The 15,265-nt window shown below is 58.2% G+C and overlaps 1 protein-coding gene across 2 annotated transcripts in view; it reads right to left on the bottom strand.

Moving 5' to 3' along the window:
• RANBP3 (RAN binding protein 3) overlaps positions 1-15,265 on the bottom strand; it is a 62,555-nt gene that overhangs the window by 14,292 nt on the left and 32,998 nt on the right. For both annotated transcript variants that reach the window (XM_064174870.1, XM_064174871.1), the window contains 5 exons: positions 13,559-13,630; positions 7,137-7,202; positions 4,880-4,972; positions 3,862-3,965; positions 894-1,013 (listed from right to left, as the gene is read on the bottom strand). In XM_064174870.1, the coding sequence (XP_064030940.1) occupies positions 894-1,013; positions 3,862-3,965; positions 4,880-4,972; positions 7,137-7,202; positions 13,559-13,630 (455 nt within the window). The remainder of the gene's footprint in view (positions 1-893; positions 1,014-3,861; positions 3,966-4,879; positions 4,973-7,136; positions 7,203-13,558; positions 13,631-15,265) is intronic.

The following is a 15,265-nucleotide window of genomic DNA, read 5'->3' as shown; positions in this document are numbered from 1 at the left end:
TGGATGTGTTCATTTCTGGAAGCTTCTCCTGCTACCCCACAGTTACTTTTTGACTCACTACCTCTGGGAGATCAGTTTTAGCAAGTTTGCTCACAGCTTTGGTTTTGTGTATCATGGAATCACAGAACGGCAGGGGCTGGAAGGGACCTCCATAGACCATCCAGTCCAAGCCCCTGCCAGGGCAGGGCACACAGGGCAGGGCACACAGGAACACATCCAGGTGGGGCTTGAAAGTCTCCAGAGGAGACTCCACAACCTCTCTGGGCAGCCTGCTCCAGGCCTCCAGCACCCTCACACCAAACAGGTTTCTCCTCATGTTGAGGTGGAAGCTCCTGGGTTCCAGTTTGTGTCCATTGTCTCCTGTCCTGGCACAGGACAGCACTGAAGAGAGCCTGGCCCAGCCTGGCCCCTTCTTGCCCCCCACCCTGCAGACATTGATTCCTAAGATCCCCTCTCAGCCTTCTCCTCCCCAGGCTGCCCAGCCCCAGGGCTCTCAGCCTTTCCCCAGCACACTCCAGTCCCTTCAGCATCCTCACAGCCTCTGCTGGCCTCTCTCCAGTAGTTTCCTGTCCCTTTTGAACTGGAGAGCCCAAAACTGGACACAGTATTCCAGCAGGGCAGAGTAGAGAGGGAAGAGAACCTCCCTAGCCCTGCAGGCCACTCTTCTGAATGAAGCCCAGGACACCACTGGCTTTGGTGGCCACGAGGGCACACTGCTGCCCATGCAGAATTTCCTGTCCATGTTCCATGGAGGCTTTAACTCTGCTATGGAGAGGCTCCAAACCCTTCACAGGCAGTATGGGATGCTCCTGCCAAGGAATGGTCTGCTCCACTGCTTCCCACCCTCACTTGAGCCCACGGACTGCCAGCCAAGGTAGCAAGCAGGAGTTTACCTTCACTCTGTCTCTCAAGTTCTGCCCAAACACAAAAGCTTGCTGGGTGTTCAGCTCTGCCTTCTCACAGCTGTCATCATCTGAAGCACTGCTGGGATCTCTTTTCTGACATTCTCCTGCCTGCAGGAAAGAAACTGCAAACTTCAGCCTGGGAAACTGAGCTTCTTCAGACAGACCCCCAGGTTGTGGCACCCTGAGTCACAGAGCCACTGCCACTGAGCAGCCAAGCACCCCCAGCGAGGCAAATCCTGCACCCTGCTGCTGTTCAGAGCATCCTGAATGGGTCCCAGAGCATGACCTTAAATCACAGACTCAGGGAACTGCTTTGGTTGGTGAACACCTCTCAGTCATCGAGTTCAAGGGGACCTCCAACAACCACTTGGACAAAACTGTGCTCAGAGCAGCATCAGCTTCTGCACTAAGCCAAACTGCCTGAGCCCTTGGTGCAGCTGAGTCTCCAGACCCCAGGGACAGCAGTGGCACAGTCTGGAGGCCTGGGACAGTGTCTGACTGCACTGAAAATCATAGTTCTGTCCAGGGGTGAGGCAGCCACAACTTCTCTGGGCCACCTGCCCCTGTGCCTCACCACCCTTGGTGGACATCCTTCCTGCTGTCCCATCCAAATCTTCTGTGCTCCAGCTTCAAACCATTGCCTCTCAGCCCATCCCCACAGGCCCTCCCCAGCTCTCCAGGAGCCACTGCAGGTACTGGAAGGTTGCTCTAAGATCTCCCTGGAGTCTTCTCTCCTCCAGGCTGAGCAGCCCCAGCTCTCCCAGCCTGTCCTTGCAGGAGAGGTGCTCCAGCCCTCTGATGACCTTTGTGGCCTCCCTCATGCAGCACCAGGGGCTCCAAGCACCTGTGTGCACAGCTTCCCAGCCACCCTCTCCAGCCCTAGTGCCACAGAGGGGCTCTCACTCCAGGGACAGCACTTCCCATTTGTTCTGGCTTCTCCTCACTCTTCACCTTCAGCTGGATTCTCTTCGCTCATTCTTTCAGCCTGCTGAGCAACCTCTGTCCAGCACTGACCATTTCTCCTTCCCTCACTTTGCTGCCATCCAACAACCTTCACCACAGCCCCTGGCACAACGGCAGCTGCTCACACACGGAGCTGACACTTGGCTGTCAGGGAGCACTGACACCACACCACAAAACCTCCTCCCAGGGCACTGCTTCTGGACTTTAACTGACGTCAAGAGGACTTTGGGGCATTAAAGGTGCACAGAGGTCTCCCTAACAGCCTAAGAGGCAACCAGCATGGCCCAGGGGCTGCCTCCAGAGAACTGCCTTGGGGCTCCTGATTGCGGCAGCAGCCTCCCACCGGACCTCACGGCCACTCGCGCTGGAAGCCTTCCTGCTGAGGCGCTCAGGGGGCAAAAGGAACTGCCTGGAGCTGTGGAGCCGCCACCGCCAGCGCCCCGGAGCCGCCACCGCCAGCGCCCCGGAGCCGCCACCGCCAGCGCCCCGGAGCCGCCACCGCCAGCGCCCCGGAGCCGCTCATGGCCTCGAAAGCAACCTGCTGCTGAGTGAGGCCCCCCAAAAGGCAAGCTCAGAACTCAGTTGCCCAACCCACTCCTCAGACACCACCTCCCCGACCCTCCCCCTCTCCTCAGACACCATCTCCCCCGACCCCCCCTCCTCAGACACCATCTCCCCCGACCCCCCCTCCTCAGACACCACCTCCCCCGACCCCCCCCTCCTCAGACACCACCTCCCCCGACCCCCCCCTCCTCAGACACCACCTCCCCCGACCCCCCCTCCTCAGACACCATCTCTCCCAACCCCGTTCCTCAGACACCATCTCCCCCAATGCCAGCACTGCCCTTGGCTCCTGCAGGGAGAAAGGCCTGGACCTGCCTCCCTGCACCCCCAGGGCAGGAACCATTGCAGCACTTTGCTTTCAGGACCCCAGCCCCAGAACTTCCAACACATGCAGCTGCAGCCCTTCAGCCCATGACCTGCCCTCTCCCTCTACCAAGTCCTGCAGGGAATTCACTTGCTGGGTTTTCACCCACTGCCAGCTCCTGTCTCTGAGGCTCTATGTGCAACACACTCCCTGCAGCTGCCTGTGTGCTCCAGCACCACTCCACATCCAGCTGCCAGAAATCAAGCCCCCAGCAGCCATGGGCAGGGGACCACTCTCTGCCAGGCAGCCTGAGCAGGAGAACTGCAGAGATGCAGAGTGCTCAGCCCCTCCAGCTGTAAAGCAGAGACTGTTCAGGTGGGACAAGGATTCAGTAAATGGCTCCTGGTCTCTGGCCTGGCAGAACAGCAGCCAGGCCCAGACACAGCCCCTGCAGAAGGCAGCTTTTTGCCCTCCTCTGCCTCACCCCCTGCACACAGAGCCAGAGACAAAGCCAAGGGAGGCAAACAGAGCCTGATCAGATGCAGAAGCAGCACTCCTGACTATCAGCCACTGAACCAGGACACCCAAACTAAAGGACTGCAGGGACAGGGGCAGGAAGGGCATCAACTCAGGCAGCCAGTCTCTCTCCACCCTCACTCTCAACAGTTTCTTCCTCATCTGCACTCTCAATCTCCCCTCCTCAAGCTTCAATCTTGTCCTGTACCTCCCAGCTCCTGTCAAAAGTCCCTCCCCAGCAGTCCTGTAGGCCCCTGCAGGCACTGGGAGGCTGAGGGCTGCCTTTAGCTCTTGATGAAGATACCAAAGGCACCAGAAGAAACTGGCAGGGGTTCAGCACACACACTGCAACAGACTCTGTGAGGGCAAAACAGGTTCAAAACCCCAGCCTAAAGCAAACTCAGCCAAATGGCTGCTGCAGCTCTTGAGTTAGTAACGACAAAGACAGCAAACATTAGGAAGCATAAAATCTCCTCCCCCCCCCTGCAGAGAGCTGCCACAGCATGGCTGGGCCGCGGGGCTGGGGCTGCTCAGGCTGCCTCACCTCACCAGCAGCCCCTGCAGGGAGCGCTGCCAGCTGCAGAGTCCTCCCAGCCCCCTCCCACTCACCTTCTCTTCCGAGTCGCAGCTCTTCAGGCTCGCATTGCTTCGTGACTCTGAGGTGGCTGCAGACTCTGGGGGGATATTGACACCATTGGTGCCACTGCTGAGAACTGCAAAGAGGAACGGGAAGGTGGCATCAGCAGGCTGCCCTCTGAAGATTCCTGCACCTAACTCTAGAGCATCATCTCCAGAGCTCCCACAGCACTTGGCAAGAGACAGGAGGACTACAATGCAAACCTCTCAGCACAATTAAAGCTCCAAATGCAGAGATGAAAGCAGTCACTTAATCCAGACAAACGCTGCCAGAGTTAGCTCCAAGCAACCTCAACAGTCCACTCTCTGCCTGCTCACAGCCCACAGAGCCCCTCTGTGACCTGATCTGGTGCCTTACACACTGAACTCCCACAGAAAATTCATAGCCCTCTGCAGAGTTCAATTTGTGCTCACAGGCAGGCCAGGAACAGTTTGGTTCTGTGCCAGGCTCTGCAGGAACTGCTCATTCAGCCAAACACCTCAGCAACAAGAGGCAGCGAAGCAGCAGTTCAGGGGACACAGCCTGAGGAGTTTCTGTGCTTTAGCTCCCAGTTTCCAGCCATGCCTGCTCCTCTGAGCTCTGCCACAGTCACAGCCACACAGTGTGCACAACCTCTGTGACCAGAGCTGAGAATTAGAACTGCAGCTCCAAAATGGTCCCCAGGGCCAGAGACACCTCCCTCTGCTTCGGGCTCTTGGCATCAGCGTGCAGCTGGCTGCAGGCTCCCCCTGCTGTGCACTGAGCAGCAGCAGGGTGTCACACCATGGTCAGTGCTGCCACTGCAGAGCTGCTAACCCCCACCCTTGAAAACCCAAACATGGACTGAGCAGAGGCAGAGGCCTGGCAGAGTCCTACCCCCCGTGGACACTGCACACTGAAAGGAGAAACTTAGGGAAAAGCAGATGCTGGGCAAAAGCAAAGGGCTGCACCCCAGAGCTGCTGAGCTCCTGCTCTCCCCTCAGCACTCTGCAGAGCAGCAGCTTTGCTCACCCAGCTGAGAGAAGGCTTTGGGCTGCGGGGCCTGCAGCACCGCTGGGCGGAGCACACTGCGCTGCTGCTCCTTCGGCTTCTGGCTGGGGACACCTGCAAGGACAAAGCTGTTTGAGGAGCTAGAAAGCTTGAGAGATCAAAGAAAAGCAGCTTCATTTCATCTCAGCAGCTTCCAACAGAGCACACAATGGAAAAGCAGACTTTGAAAAAGCTTCTGCACCTTTCTTCCCCACCCCTGGCTCAGGCTGGACACAGAAGTAGGCACAGAGAGAGAACTTCCCAGCCTTAGAAGACCCTTCCAGACAGATCCTCTGCCCCAGCCAGGAGAGCCAAGGAGGAGGGGCTGGGAGTGATTCAGACATAAGTTCAAGTGGAAGAGAAATGAGCAGCCCCCTGGCAATCCTACCCATCACTGACACCATTCCACTGCACACTGAAAGGCTTTTCTGCTCCTGCCAAGACATCTCCTGGCAGAGGGACACAATTTGTTCCTTTCTTCAAACACCCAAACCTCTTTGCAGTGCAATTAGCTCAGGGGTCCCTGCTTGGCTTTCAGAATGAGCTTGGCCTCCTATACTGAGATACTACAACTCCTTCATTCCATCTTGAGTAAAGAAGTTAACTAAATTCATCTAATAACAACCCCCTTAAAAATCTTAGCATCAAGCTCAGAAGGTTCAGGCAGTGCCAGAAGGTTCTGTGCTCTTCACTAGCAAAGATGAGCTCTGATCCCACACCACTGCAGCACAAGTTACTGTGAGCACTGAGCTGATCAGAGGGCTGAGGGAGCTGGGGGTGAGCAGTGTGGAGCAGAGGAGGCTGAGGAGACCTCATTGCTCTCTACAGCTCCCTGAGAGGAGGCTGCAGGCAGGTGGGGGTTGGGCTCTGCTGCCTAGGATCAAGGGATAGGAGCAGAGGAAATGTCCTGGAACTGTGCCAGGGGAGGGTTGGGTTGGAGAGGAGGAAAAATGTCCTTGGTGACAGAGTGGCCAGGGACTGACAGAGGCTGCCCAGGAAGGTGGTGGAGTCCTCATCCCTGGAGGTGTTCCAGAATCCTGTGGCCATGATTTGGTGCCCATGGGCTTGGGCTGGTGCTGGCCTGGATGATCCTGGAGGCCTTTTCCAACCCAGACAACTCCATGAACATTCTGCAGCTTTTAGGCCATCCAGATTGAAAGGACAACTGAACTCTAACAACTCTCCTGAGACCAAACATCCCTGGCAGCTCAAACCCATCTTGTTGGGGTTTTAAGCTCACTGCTCTTCCTGCAAACCACACTGAAGCTCTCCTGCTCTCTCTGTAAAAAAAATCAATCATTAAAACCCCAAAAACCCAACTCAGCCTCCATGGCCAAACAGTTCTGTGCTGCTTTTTATCCTCAGCCTTCTAAGCAGCTGCTAATTAATGACTCCCAATTGATTTCTCCCCCATGCTGGACAGGTCTGCATCAAAGAGCTTTTGCTGCAGGCTGGGCCCAGGCTGAGCAGTCAGGCTTCTATTAGTGCACTCCTGGAGCATCCCCTGAGCACTCCCTCATTGCTTTGCTCTGCTCTGCCAGCAAAGCAACTGAGCCCTTTCAGCCCAGGATCTAAGAACTCAAAGCAGACACAGCTGAGAAAGACACTCCAGAAACGTCTGCCTGGCCCAAGGCAAGGTCAGAGCTGCCTGCACACAGCACAGGGGGCAGGGCAGTAAGAGATCCACTCTGCATTACCACAGGCATGGCCACCTGCAGCTACATGTGAGGGAACTCCTCAGTAGGTCACAGGAAGGGTTGGGTTGGAAGGGACCTTCAAGATCATCCAATTCCAACCCTCTTCCAGGAGCAGGGACACCTCCACCAGCACAGCTGCTCAAAGCCTCATCCAGCCTGGCCTTGAACACCTCCAGGCAGAGGCAGCCACAGCCTCCCTGGGCAGCCTGTGCCAGTCTCTCCCCAGCCTCATTCTCAACAATTTCTCCCTCCTCTCCACTCTCACCCTCCCAGCTCAAAGTCATTTTTCCTCATCCTGACACTCTCAGCCCTTGTCCAAAGTCCCTCCCCAGCTCTCCTGGAGTCCTTTAGGTACTGCAAGGCTGCTCTAAAGTCTCCTTGGAGTATTCCCCAGGCTGCACAGCCGCAACTCTCCCAGCCTGTCCCCACAGCAGAGCTTCTCCAGCCTCTGAGCATCTTGGTGGCCTCCTCTGACCCCTCTGCAGCAGCTCCATGTCCTGCAGCTGGTCTCTGTGTGCTGCTGCAGGGCACACTGGGCTCACCTGCGCTGGGGGCCTGCCCATGGATAAGGATCGGAGGCTTCAGGCGGAATCCGCTGCTCTTCTCCTCTAGGAGCAAAAGGCAGAGTGAGGAGCACAGAGCTGCAGCAGCTCACACACAGCCCTGACCCCGCTCTCTGCCCACAGCAGAACCAGGCAGAGGGGTCACAGACAGCCCAAAGCCTCAGATGCCCACAGAACAACTCCCACCTGTGCCAAAAGCAGCCTGAGCTGCCCCTGCCCTGCCAGCACAGCAGGCAGCCAAAGGCCAGCACAGCCTGTGGCAAGGAAATGAAAACACAGCTAACAGAGTAATGATGTCAAAGAAAACACAGGGAGAAAACAACACTGAAAGGATAAAGGAAATGGTTTAAAAATTCAAAAAACCCAAAACATTAAAAAAAATAAAGTAAGAAATGACAGACTAAAAATAACAAACATCAAAAGAAATGTAAAGTAACTTTTCACCTCCCTCCCAGAAACTGAGGCTGATGGGAGAGAACTCAAGGAGTGCTGGTGAGACCAGAGGCTCATTTGGAGGGTGTCTGTGCCAAACCACACACCAAACTCTGCAGAGATGTTTGCTTAGCAGCTGATAATCTGCAGGCCTGAGCCGTGGCTGCTGCAGAAGTGTCTGCGAGAGGCAACCTGGTAAAGGCCCAGGCCTGCAGTGACTGAGGGAAGCAGGAAGGAGGCAGAGGAGAAGCAGAGATATGCTGACATCAGCAACAAAGAGGGGTCTGCTGGCCAGGGGTGAGAAAGACTGTGTGGGATGTTCATCCCAGAGAACCATCCCAGACCACCAGGGCTGGAATTGGGGTGGAGAATGGGAAATAGCTCTGTTAATGACCTCCAAACTGTAATAGCTCTGCCTCCCATTGCGAATATGCCTGCTCTGGGGACAGAAACTGCAGCCTGTGCCAGCACAGGGTGCATAGGGCTGAGGGAGCCATCCTGCCTGGCAGGCACAGGGCTGAGGGAGCCATCCTGCCTGGGTGCACAGGGCTGAGGGAGCCATCCTGCCTGGGTGCACAGGGCTGAGGGAGCCATCCTGCCTGGGTGCACAGGGCTGAGGGAGCCATCCTGCCTGGCAGCACAGGGCTGGGGGAGCCATCCTGCCTGGCAGCACAGGGCTGGGGGAGCCATCCTGCCTGGCAGCACAGGGCTGGGGGAGCCATCCTGCCTGGCAGGCACAGGGCTGAGGGAGCCATCCTGCCTGGCAGGCACAGGGCTGAGGGAGCCATCCTGCCTGGCAGGCACAGGGCTGAGGGAGCCATCCTGCCTGGCAGGCACAGGGCTGAGGGAGCCATCCTGCCTGGCAGGCACAGGGCTGAGGGAGCCATCCTGCCTGGCAGGCACAGGGCTGAGGGAGCCATCCTGCCTGGCAGGCACAGGGCTGAGGGAGCCATCCTGCCTGGCAGGCACAGGGCTGAGGGAGCCATCCTGCCTGGCAGGCACAGGGCTGAGGGAGCCATCCTGCCTGGCAGGCACAGGGCTGAGGGAGCCATCCTGCCTGGCAGGCACAGGGCTGAGGGAGCCATCCTGCCTGGCAGGCACAGGGCTGAGGGAGCCATCCTGCCTGGCAGGCACAGGGCTGAGGGAGCCATCCTGCCTGGCAGGCACAGGGCTGAGGGAGCCATCCTGCCTGGCAGGCACAGGGCTGAGGGAGCCATCCTGCCTGGCAGGCACAGGGCTGAGGGAGCCATCCTGCCTGGCAGGCACAGGGCTGAGGGAGCCATCCTGCCTGGCAGGCACAGGGCTGAGGGAGCCATCCTGCCTGGCAGGCACAGGGCTGAGGGAGCCATCCTGCCTGGCAGGCACAGGGCTGAGGGAGCCATCCTGCCTGGCAGGCACAGGGCTGAGGGAGCCATCCTGCCTGGCAGGCACAGGGCTGAGGGAGCCATCCTGCCTGGCAGGCACAGGGCTGAGGGAGCCATCCTGCCTGGCAGGCACAGGGCTGAGGGAGCCATCCTGCCTGGCAGGCACAGGGCTGAGGGAGCCATCCTGCCTGGCAGGCACAGGGCTGAGGGAGCCATCCTGCCTGGCAGGCACAGGGCTGAGGGAGCCATCCTGCCTGGCAGGCACAGGGCTGAGGGAGCCATCCTGCCTGGCAGGCACAGGGCTGAGGGAGCCATCCTGCCTGGCAGGCACAGGGCTGAGGGAGCCATCCTGCCTGGCAGGCACAGGGCTGAGGGAGCCATCCTGCCTGGCAGGCACAGGGCTGAGGGAGCCATCCTGCCTGGCAGGCACAGGGCTGAGGGAGCCATCCTGCCTGGCAGTGCAGGGCTGTAATCAAACAGACCTACTGCAGAACCCTGCAGGACCTTCGGGGTCCATTTCACAGCTCAGTTTCTGGCACCCCAGATGGGACTCTCTGTCCTGCTGTGTGATCTGCTGAGACCAGGACCCCTCAAGGCTCCTCCCAGAGCCTTCTGGGGAGGACTCCCCAGTTCATACAGCTCACAGCAGGAACAGACAAGGACCACCAGTGCCAAACAGGTTTGCTCTGGGAGAAAGGGGATTGTCGGCCGTGGGGGATGCTCTGTGTGAGAAGCAAGAGCAGCTGCTCTGCCCTGGGGAAGAAGGGCTTAGGTGGTGGAACAATGGGTCCGGGACAGGAGCTAAGGTCCCTTGCAGAAGCAAAGGGAACAAAGGGAAGCTTATTTCGCGGTGCAGAGAGCAAAGAGGCAGCCAGGGCGCTGGAAGTGCCAATCCTGCGAGCGCCAGCGAGAGGCAGAGGCGCCCCAGGAGCGAGTGCGGAGCCTCGATCTGCGCTGCCACCTGCGGGAGAGGCAGTGCCAGAGCCGAGGCAGCCAAAGGAGCGCAGGAGGCTGCGCCTGGGAGGGCTGGACCCAGAGAGTGGTGGTGAATGGTGCCACATCCAGCTGGCAGCTGGCACTAGTGGTGTCCCTCAGGGATCAGTGCTGGGCCTCATCCTCTTTAACATCTTCATAGATGATCTGGATGAGGGCATCGAGTCAGTCATCAGCAAGTGTGCAGGTGACACTAAGCTGGGGGCAGATGTGGCTGGGTTGGAGGGCAGAAGGGCTCTGCAGCAGGACCTTGACTGCCTGCACAGATGGGCAGAGTCCAAGGGGATGGGGTTCAATAGCTCCAAGTGCAGGGTGCTGCACTTTGGCCACAACAACCCCATGCAGAGATACAGGCTGGGGTCGGAGTGGCTGAGAGCAGCCAGACAGAGAGGGATCTGGGGGTACTGATTGATACCCACCTGAACATGAGCCAGCAGTGTGCCCAGGTGGCCAAGAGAGCCAGTGGCATCCTGGCCTGCATCAGGAATGGTGTGGCCAGCAGGAGCAGGGAGGTCATTCTGCCCCTGTACTCTGCACTGCTTAGACCACACCTTGAGTGCTGTGTCCAGTTCTGGGCCCCCCAGTTTAGGAGGGACATTGAGATGCTTGAGCGTGTCCAGAGAAGGGCAACGAGGCTGGGGAGAGGCCTTGAGCACAGCCCTACGAGGAGAGGCTGAGGGAGCTGGGATTGGTTAGCCTGGAGAAGAGGAGGCTCAGGGGAGACCTCATTGCTGTCTGCAGCTACCTGAGGGGAGGTTGTGGCCAGGAGGAGGTTGCTCTCTTCTCTCAGGTGGCCAGCACCAGAACGAGAGGACACAGCCTCAGGCTGTGCCAGGGGAAATTTAGGCTGGAGGTGAGGAGAAAGTTCTTCCCTGAGAGAGTCATTGGACACTGGAATGGGCTGCCCGGGGAGGTGGTGGAGTCGCCGTCCCTGGAGCTGTTCAAGGCAGGACTGGACGTGGCACTTGGTGCCATGGTCTGGCCTTGAGCTCTGTGCTAAAGGGTTGGACTTGATGATCTGTGAGGTCTCTTCCAACCCTGATGAGACTGTGACACTGTGATACTTCTGCTCTTTCTCCCGCCTGTACGGGCGAGGGGGGATGGGGGAACTCCTGCAGAGAGTAAAGGGAGGGGATTGGGTTCTCAGGAAGAGGTTTGAGAGGTTTTTTCCTCTTCCCCCTCTCTCAAGCAGAAGGGCAGGGGGGGTTGGGTGCTGCCTCCGATCAGCTGCTGCCGCTGTGACTGGCCAAATGCTTTTAGCTGCTCACTGACCTGCTCTGTGATCTTGGTGCTACCTTAGGGCACATGCGAATGTGTTTGGGTGCAACAGACCACCTGAGAGAAAGCTTTGTCTTTTTTTTCCTCCCGCCTAAACTGTGGTGAAACCAAACCTCTCAACAGGGATTGAGAAATGGATGTTGGTCTGGCTGCCCAGGGAATGAGTAAGACCTGTGCTGCTACCTACTGCAGAACCCTGCAGGAGTTCTGGGGTTCGTTTTGCAGGGCACAAGAGATGGGCACTGAATTCTGTTGCAATCTTCTGGCACCACTCCCAAAGCACTTTGCAGCTGGGAGGTTTGTTATCTGAATTACCTCCAGCAAGCAGATCATCAAGAAAGGAAACGAGCAAGAGGGCAGCTCTGAGACCAGAACCATCCCCACCTCTGCACCAATCCCGAGGCCAGAACCATCCCCACCTCTGCACCAGCCCAGAGACCAGAACCATCCCCACCTCTGCACCAGCTCAGAGACCAGAACCATCCCCACCTCTCCACCAGCCCTGAGACCAGAACCATCCCCACCTCTCCACCAGCCCTGAGACCAGAACCATCCCCACCTCTGCACCAGCCCAGAGACCAGAACCATCCCCACCTCTGCACCAGCCCAGAGACCAGAACCATCCCCACCTCTGCACCAGCCCAGAGACCAGAACCATCCCCACCTCTGCACCAGCTCAGAGACCAGAACCATCCCCACCTCTCCACCAGCCCTGAGACCAGAACCATCCCCACCTCTCCACCAGCCCAGAGACCAGAACCATCCCCACCTCTGCACCAGCCCAGAGACCAGAACCATCCCCACCTCTGCACCAGCCCAGAGACCAGAACCATCCCCACCTCTGCACCAGCCCAGAGACCAGAACCATCCCCACCTCTGCACCAGCCCAGAGACCAGAACCATCCCCACCTCTCCACCAGCCCAGAGACCAGAACCATCCCCACCTCTGCACCAGCCCAGAGACCAGAACCATCCCCACCTCTGCACCAGCCCAGAGACCAGAACCATCCCCACCTCTGCACCAGCCCAGAGACCAGAACCATCCCCACCTCTGCACCAGCTCTGAGACCAGAACCATCCCCACCTCTGCACCAGCTCTGAGACCAGAACCATCCCCACCTCTGCACCAGCCCAGAGACCAGAACCATCCCCACTTCTGCACCAGCCCAGAGACCAGAACCATCCCCACCTCTGCACCAGCTCTGAGACCAGAACCATCCCCACTTCTGCACCAGCTCAGAGACCAGAACCATCCCCACTTCTGCACCAGCCCAGAGACCAGAACCAACCCCACCTCTGCACCAGCTTAGAGACCAGAACCATCCCCACCTCTGCACCAGCTCAGAGACCAGAACCATCCCCACCTCTGCACCAGCCCAGAGACCAGAACCATCCCCACCTCTGCACCAGCCCAGAGACCAGAACCATCCCCACTTCTGCACCAGCTCAGAGACCAGAACCATCCCCACTTCTGCACCAGCCCAGAGACCAGAACCAACCCCACCTCTGCACCAGCTTAGAGACCAGAACCATCCCCACCTCTGCACCAGCCCAGAGACCAGAACCATCCCCACCTCTGCACCAGCCCTGAGACCAGAACCATCCCCACCTCTGCACCAGCCCAGAGACCAGAACCATCCCCACCTCTCCACCAGCCCTGAGACCAGAACCATCCCCACCTCTCCACCAGCCTAGAGACCAGAACCATCCCCACCTCTGCACCAGCCTAGAGACCAGAACCATCCCCACCTCTCCACCAGCCCAGAGACCAGAACCGACCCCACCTCTCCACCAGCCCTGAGACCAGAACCATCCCCACCTCTGCACCAGCCTAGAGACCAGAACCATCCCCACCTCTGCACCAGCCCTGAGACCAGAACCATCCCCACCTCTGCATCAGCTCAGAGACCAGAACCATCCCCACCTCTCCACCAGCCCTGAGACCAGAACCATCCCCACCTCTCCACCAGCCTAGAGACCAGAACCATCCCCACCTCTCCACCAGCCTAGAGACCAGAACCATCCCCACCTCTCCACCAGCCCAGAGACCAGAACCATCCCCACCTCTCCACCAGCTCAGAGACCAGAACCGACCCCACCTCTCCACCAGCCCTGAGACCAGAACCATGCCCACCTCTGCACCAGCTCTGAGACCAGAACCAACCCCACCTCTGCACCAGCCCCGAGGCCAGAACCATCCCCACCTCTGCACCAGCCCAGAGACCAGAACCATCCCCAGTTCCCTGCTCCCAGGCAGGGTTTCAGTTCTGAAGTGCCAGATGCTTTGGGCTGTGCCAGCAGCGAGCTCAGCAGCAGCAGAGGGAGGAAGCTCACCTGGCTCCGAGTCCGAGTTGCCTGCAGAGGGCTCGCAGAAGCTGGAGGGCATGAAGACGTTGTTCTTGGTTACTGCAGCAGGCAAGGAGAAAGCTGAGTTATTGCCAATGCTAAAGCCTGCCCCCAGCCAACCTGAGGCTGCAAAGGCAACAGTTTGTTTTCCAATCATCTCTTTGGCTTCTTTTAGTTTTCCCTTCCAAGCTAAAGCAGTCTCAGGCAGAGATGCACACAGGTCACTGCTCAGGAAATCCTCTTAAGTGTCTCCTGAAACTGAGCAACCATGGAATGGCTCAGGTTGGAAAGGACTCAGAGACCATCTCCTGCAACCCTCTGCCTTGGGCAGGGACACCTCTCAACTAGGCTCAGCTGCTCAAGGCCTCATCCAACCCAGCCAGGAGGCATCTACAAGCTCCCTGGGGGCAGCCTGTGCCAGGGTCTCACCACCCTCACACACTGAAGAGCTTTCTCCTCAGCTCCACTCTAACCCTGCTCTGCCTCAGCTCCAAACCATTCCCCCTCAGCCTGTATCTAGACACTCTCAGGAAAAGTCCCTCTGCAGCCTCCCTGGAGGATCCCTTCAGGTACTGGAAGGCAGCTCAGAGGTCCCCCTGGAGTCTTCTCCTCTGTGGCCAAGAAGGCCAACAGCATCTGGGAGTGGATCAGAAGGGTGGTGGTCAGTAGGTCACAGAGTTTCTCCTGCCTCTCTGCTCTGCCCTGGTGAGGCTACATCTGGAATGTTGTGCTCAGCTGTGGGCCCCTCAGGGAACTGCTTGAGAGAGTCTGCATGGGGCAGAGTGGCTGGAAACTGCCTGATGGAAAAGGACCTGGGGGTGCTGGTTGGCAGCAGCTGAACATGATCCAGGGTGTGCCCAGGTGGCCAAGAAGGCAGCAAAGCCCTGGCCTGGATCAGCACTGGTGTGACCAGCAGGAGCAGGGCAGGCATGGTGCCCTGTGCTGGCACTGAGGAGCTTGAGTGCTGGGTCAGTTCTGGGTGCCACAGGGTAAGAAAGACATTGAAGGGCTGGAAGGGTTCAGAGAAGAGCAATGAAGGTGGTGAGGGGGTGGGAGGGCATTGCATGAGGAGAGGATGAGGGCGCTGGGGGTGCTGAGTCTGGAGTAGAGGAGGCTGAGGGAGACCTCATTGCTCTCTGCAGCTCCCTGAGAGGAGGCTGCAGGTAGGTGGGGGTTGGGCTCTGCTCCCTGGGATCAGGGGACAGGAGGAGAGGAAATGTCCTGGAACTGTGCCAGGGCAGGGTTAGGATGGAGAGAAAGACAAATGTCTTTGGTGCCAGAGTGGTCAGGGCCTGGCAGAGGCTGTGCAGGGAGGTGGTGGAGTGCCCATCCCTGGAGGTGTCCAAGCAGCTGTAGATGTGCTCCAGGACATGGCTTAGGGGCCATGGTGGTTGGGTTGCAGTTGGACTCCATGAGCCTGAAGTCTCTTCCACCTTTAATGATTCTTTGACAGCAGAAACCTCCTAAGCTGCACACCAGAAAACACAGATCTGAGGCAGATGAGACTCTTGCCCTGCCCAGCACTGGCAGCATGAAATGAGAGCACTGTGCCCATAAACCAGCAGCAGCTACACTGCCTGCCATGGTCACCACTGCCTTACAACTCCAAGCAGCACAGGCAGGTTCCCACTGCTCAGTCACCCTTCCCAAGCAGTCTCTTTTCTACTTTTTCTCTTCTTATCTCAACTAAGATGA

This window comes from Pogoniulus pusillus, chromosome 41, assembly GCF_015220805.1.
Source record: "Pogoniulus pusillus isolate bPogPus1 chromosome 41, bPogPus1.pri, whole genome shotgun sequence".
Lineage (NCBI taxonomy): Eukaryota > Metazoa > Chordata > Aves > Piciformes > Lybiidae > Pogoniulus > Pogoniulus pusillus.
The sequence above is the reverse complement of the archived record's forward strand: the minus strand, read 5'-3'. Positions and strand labels throughout refer to the sequence as shown.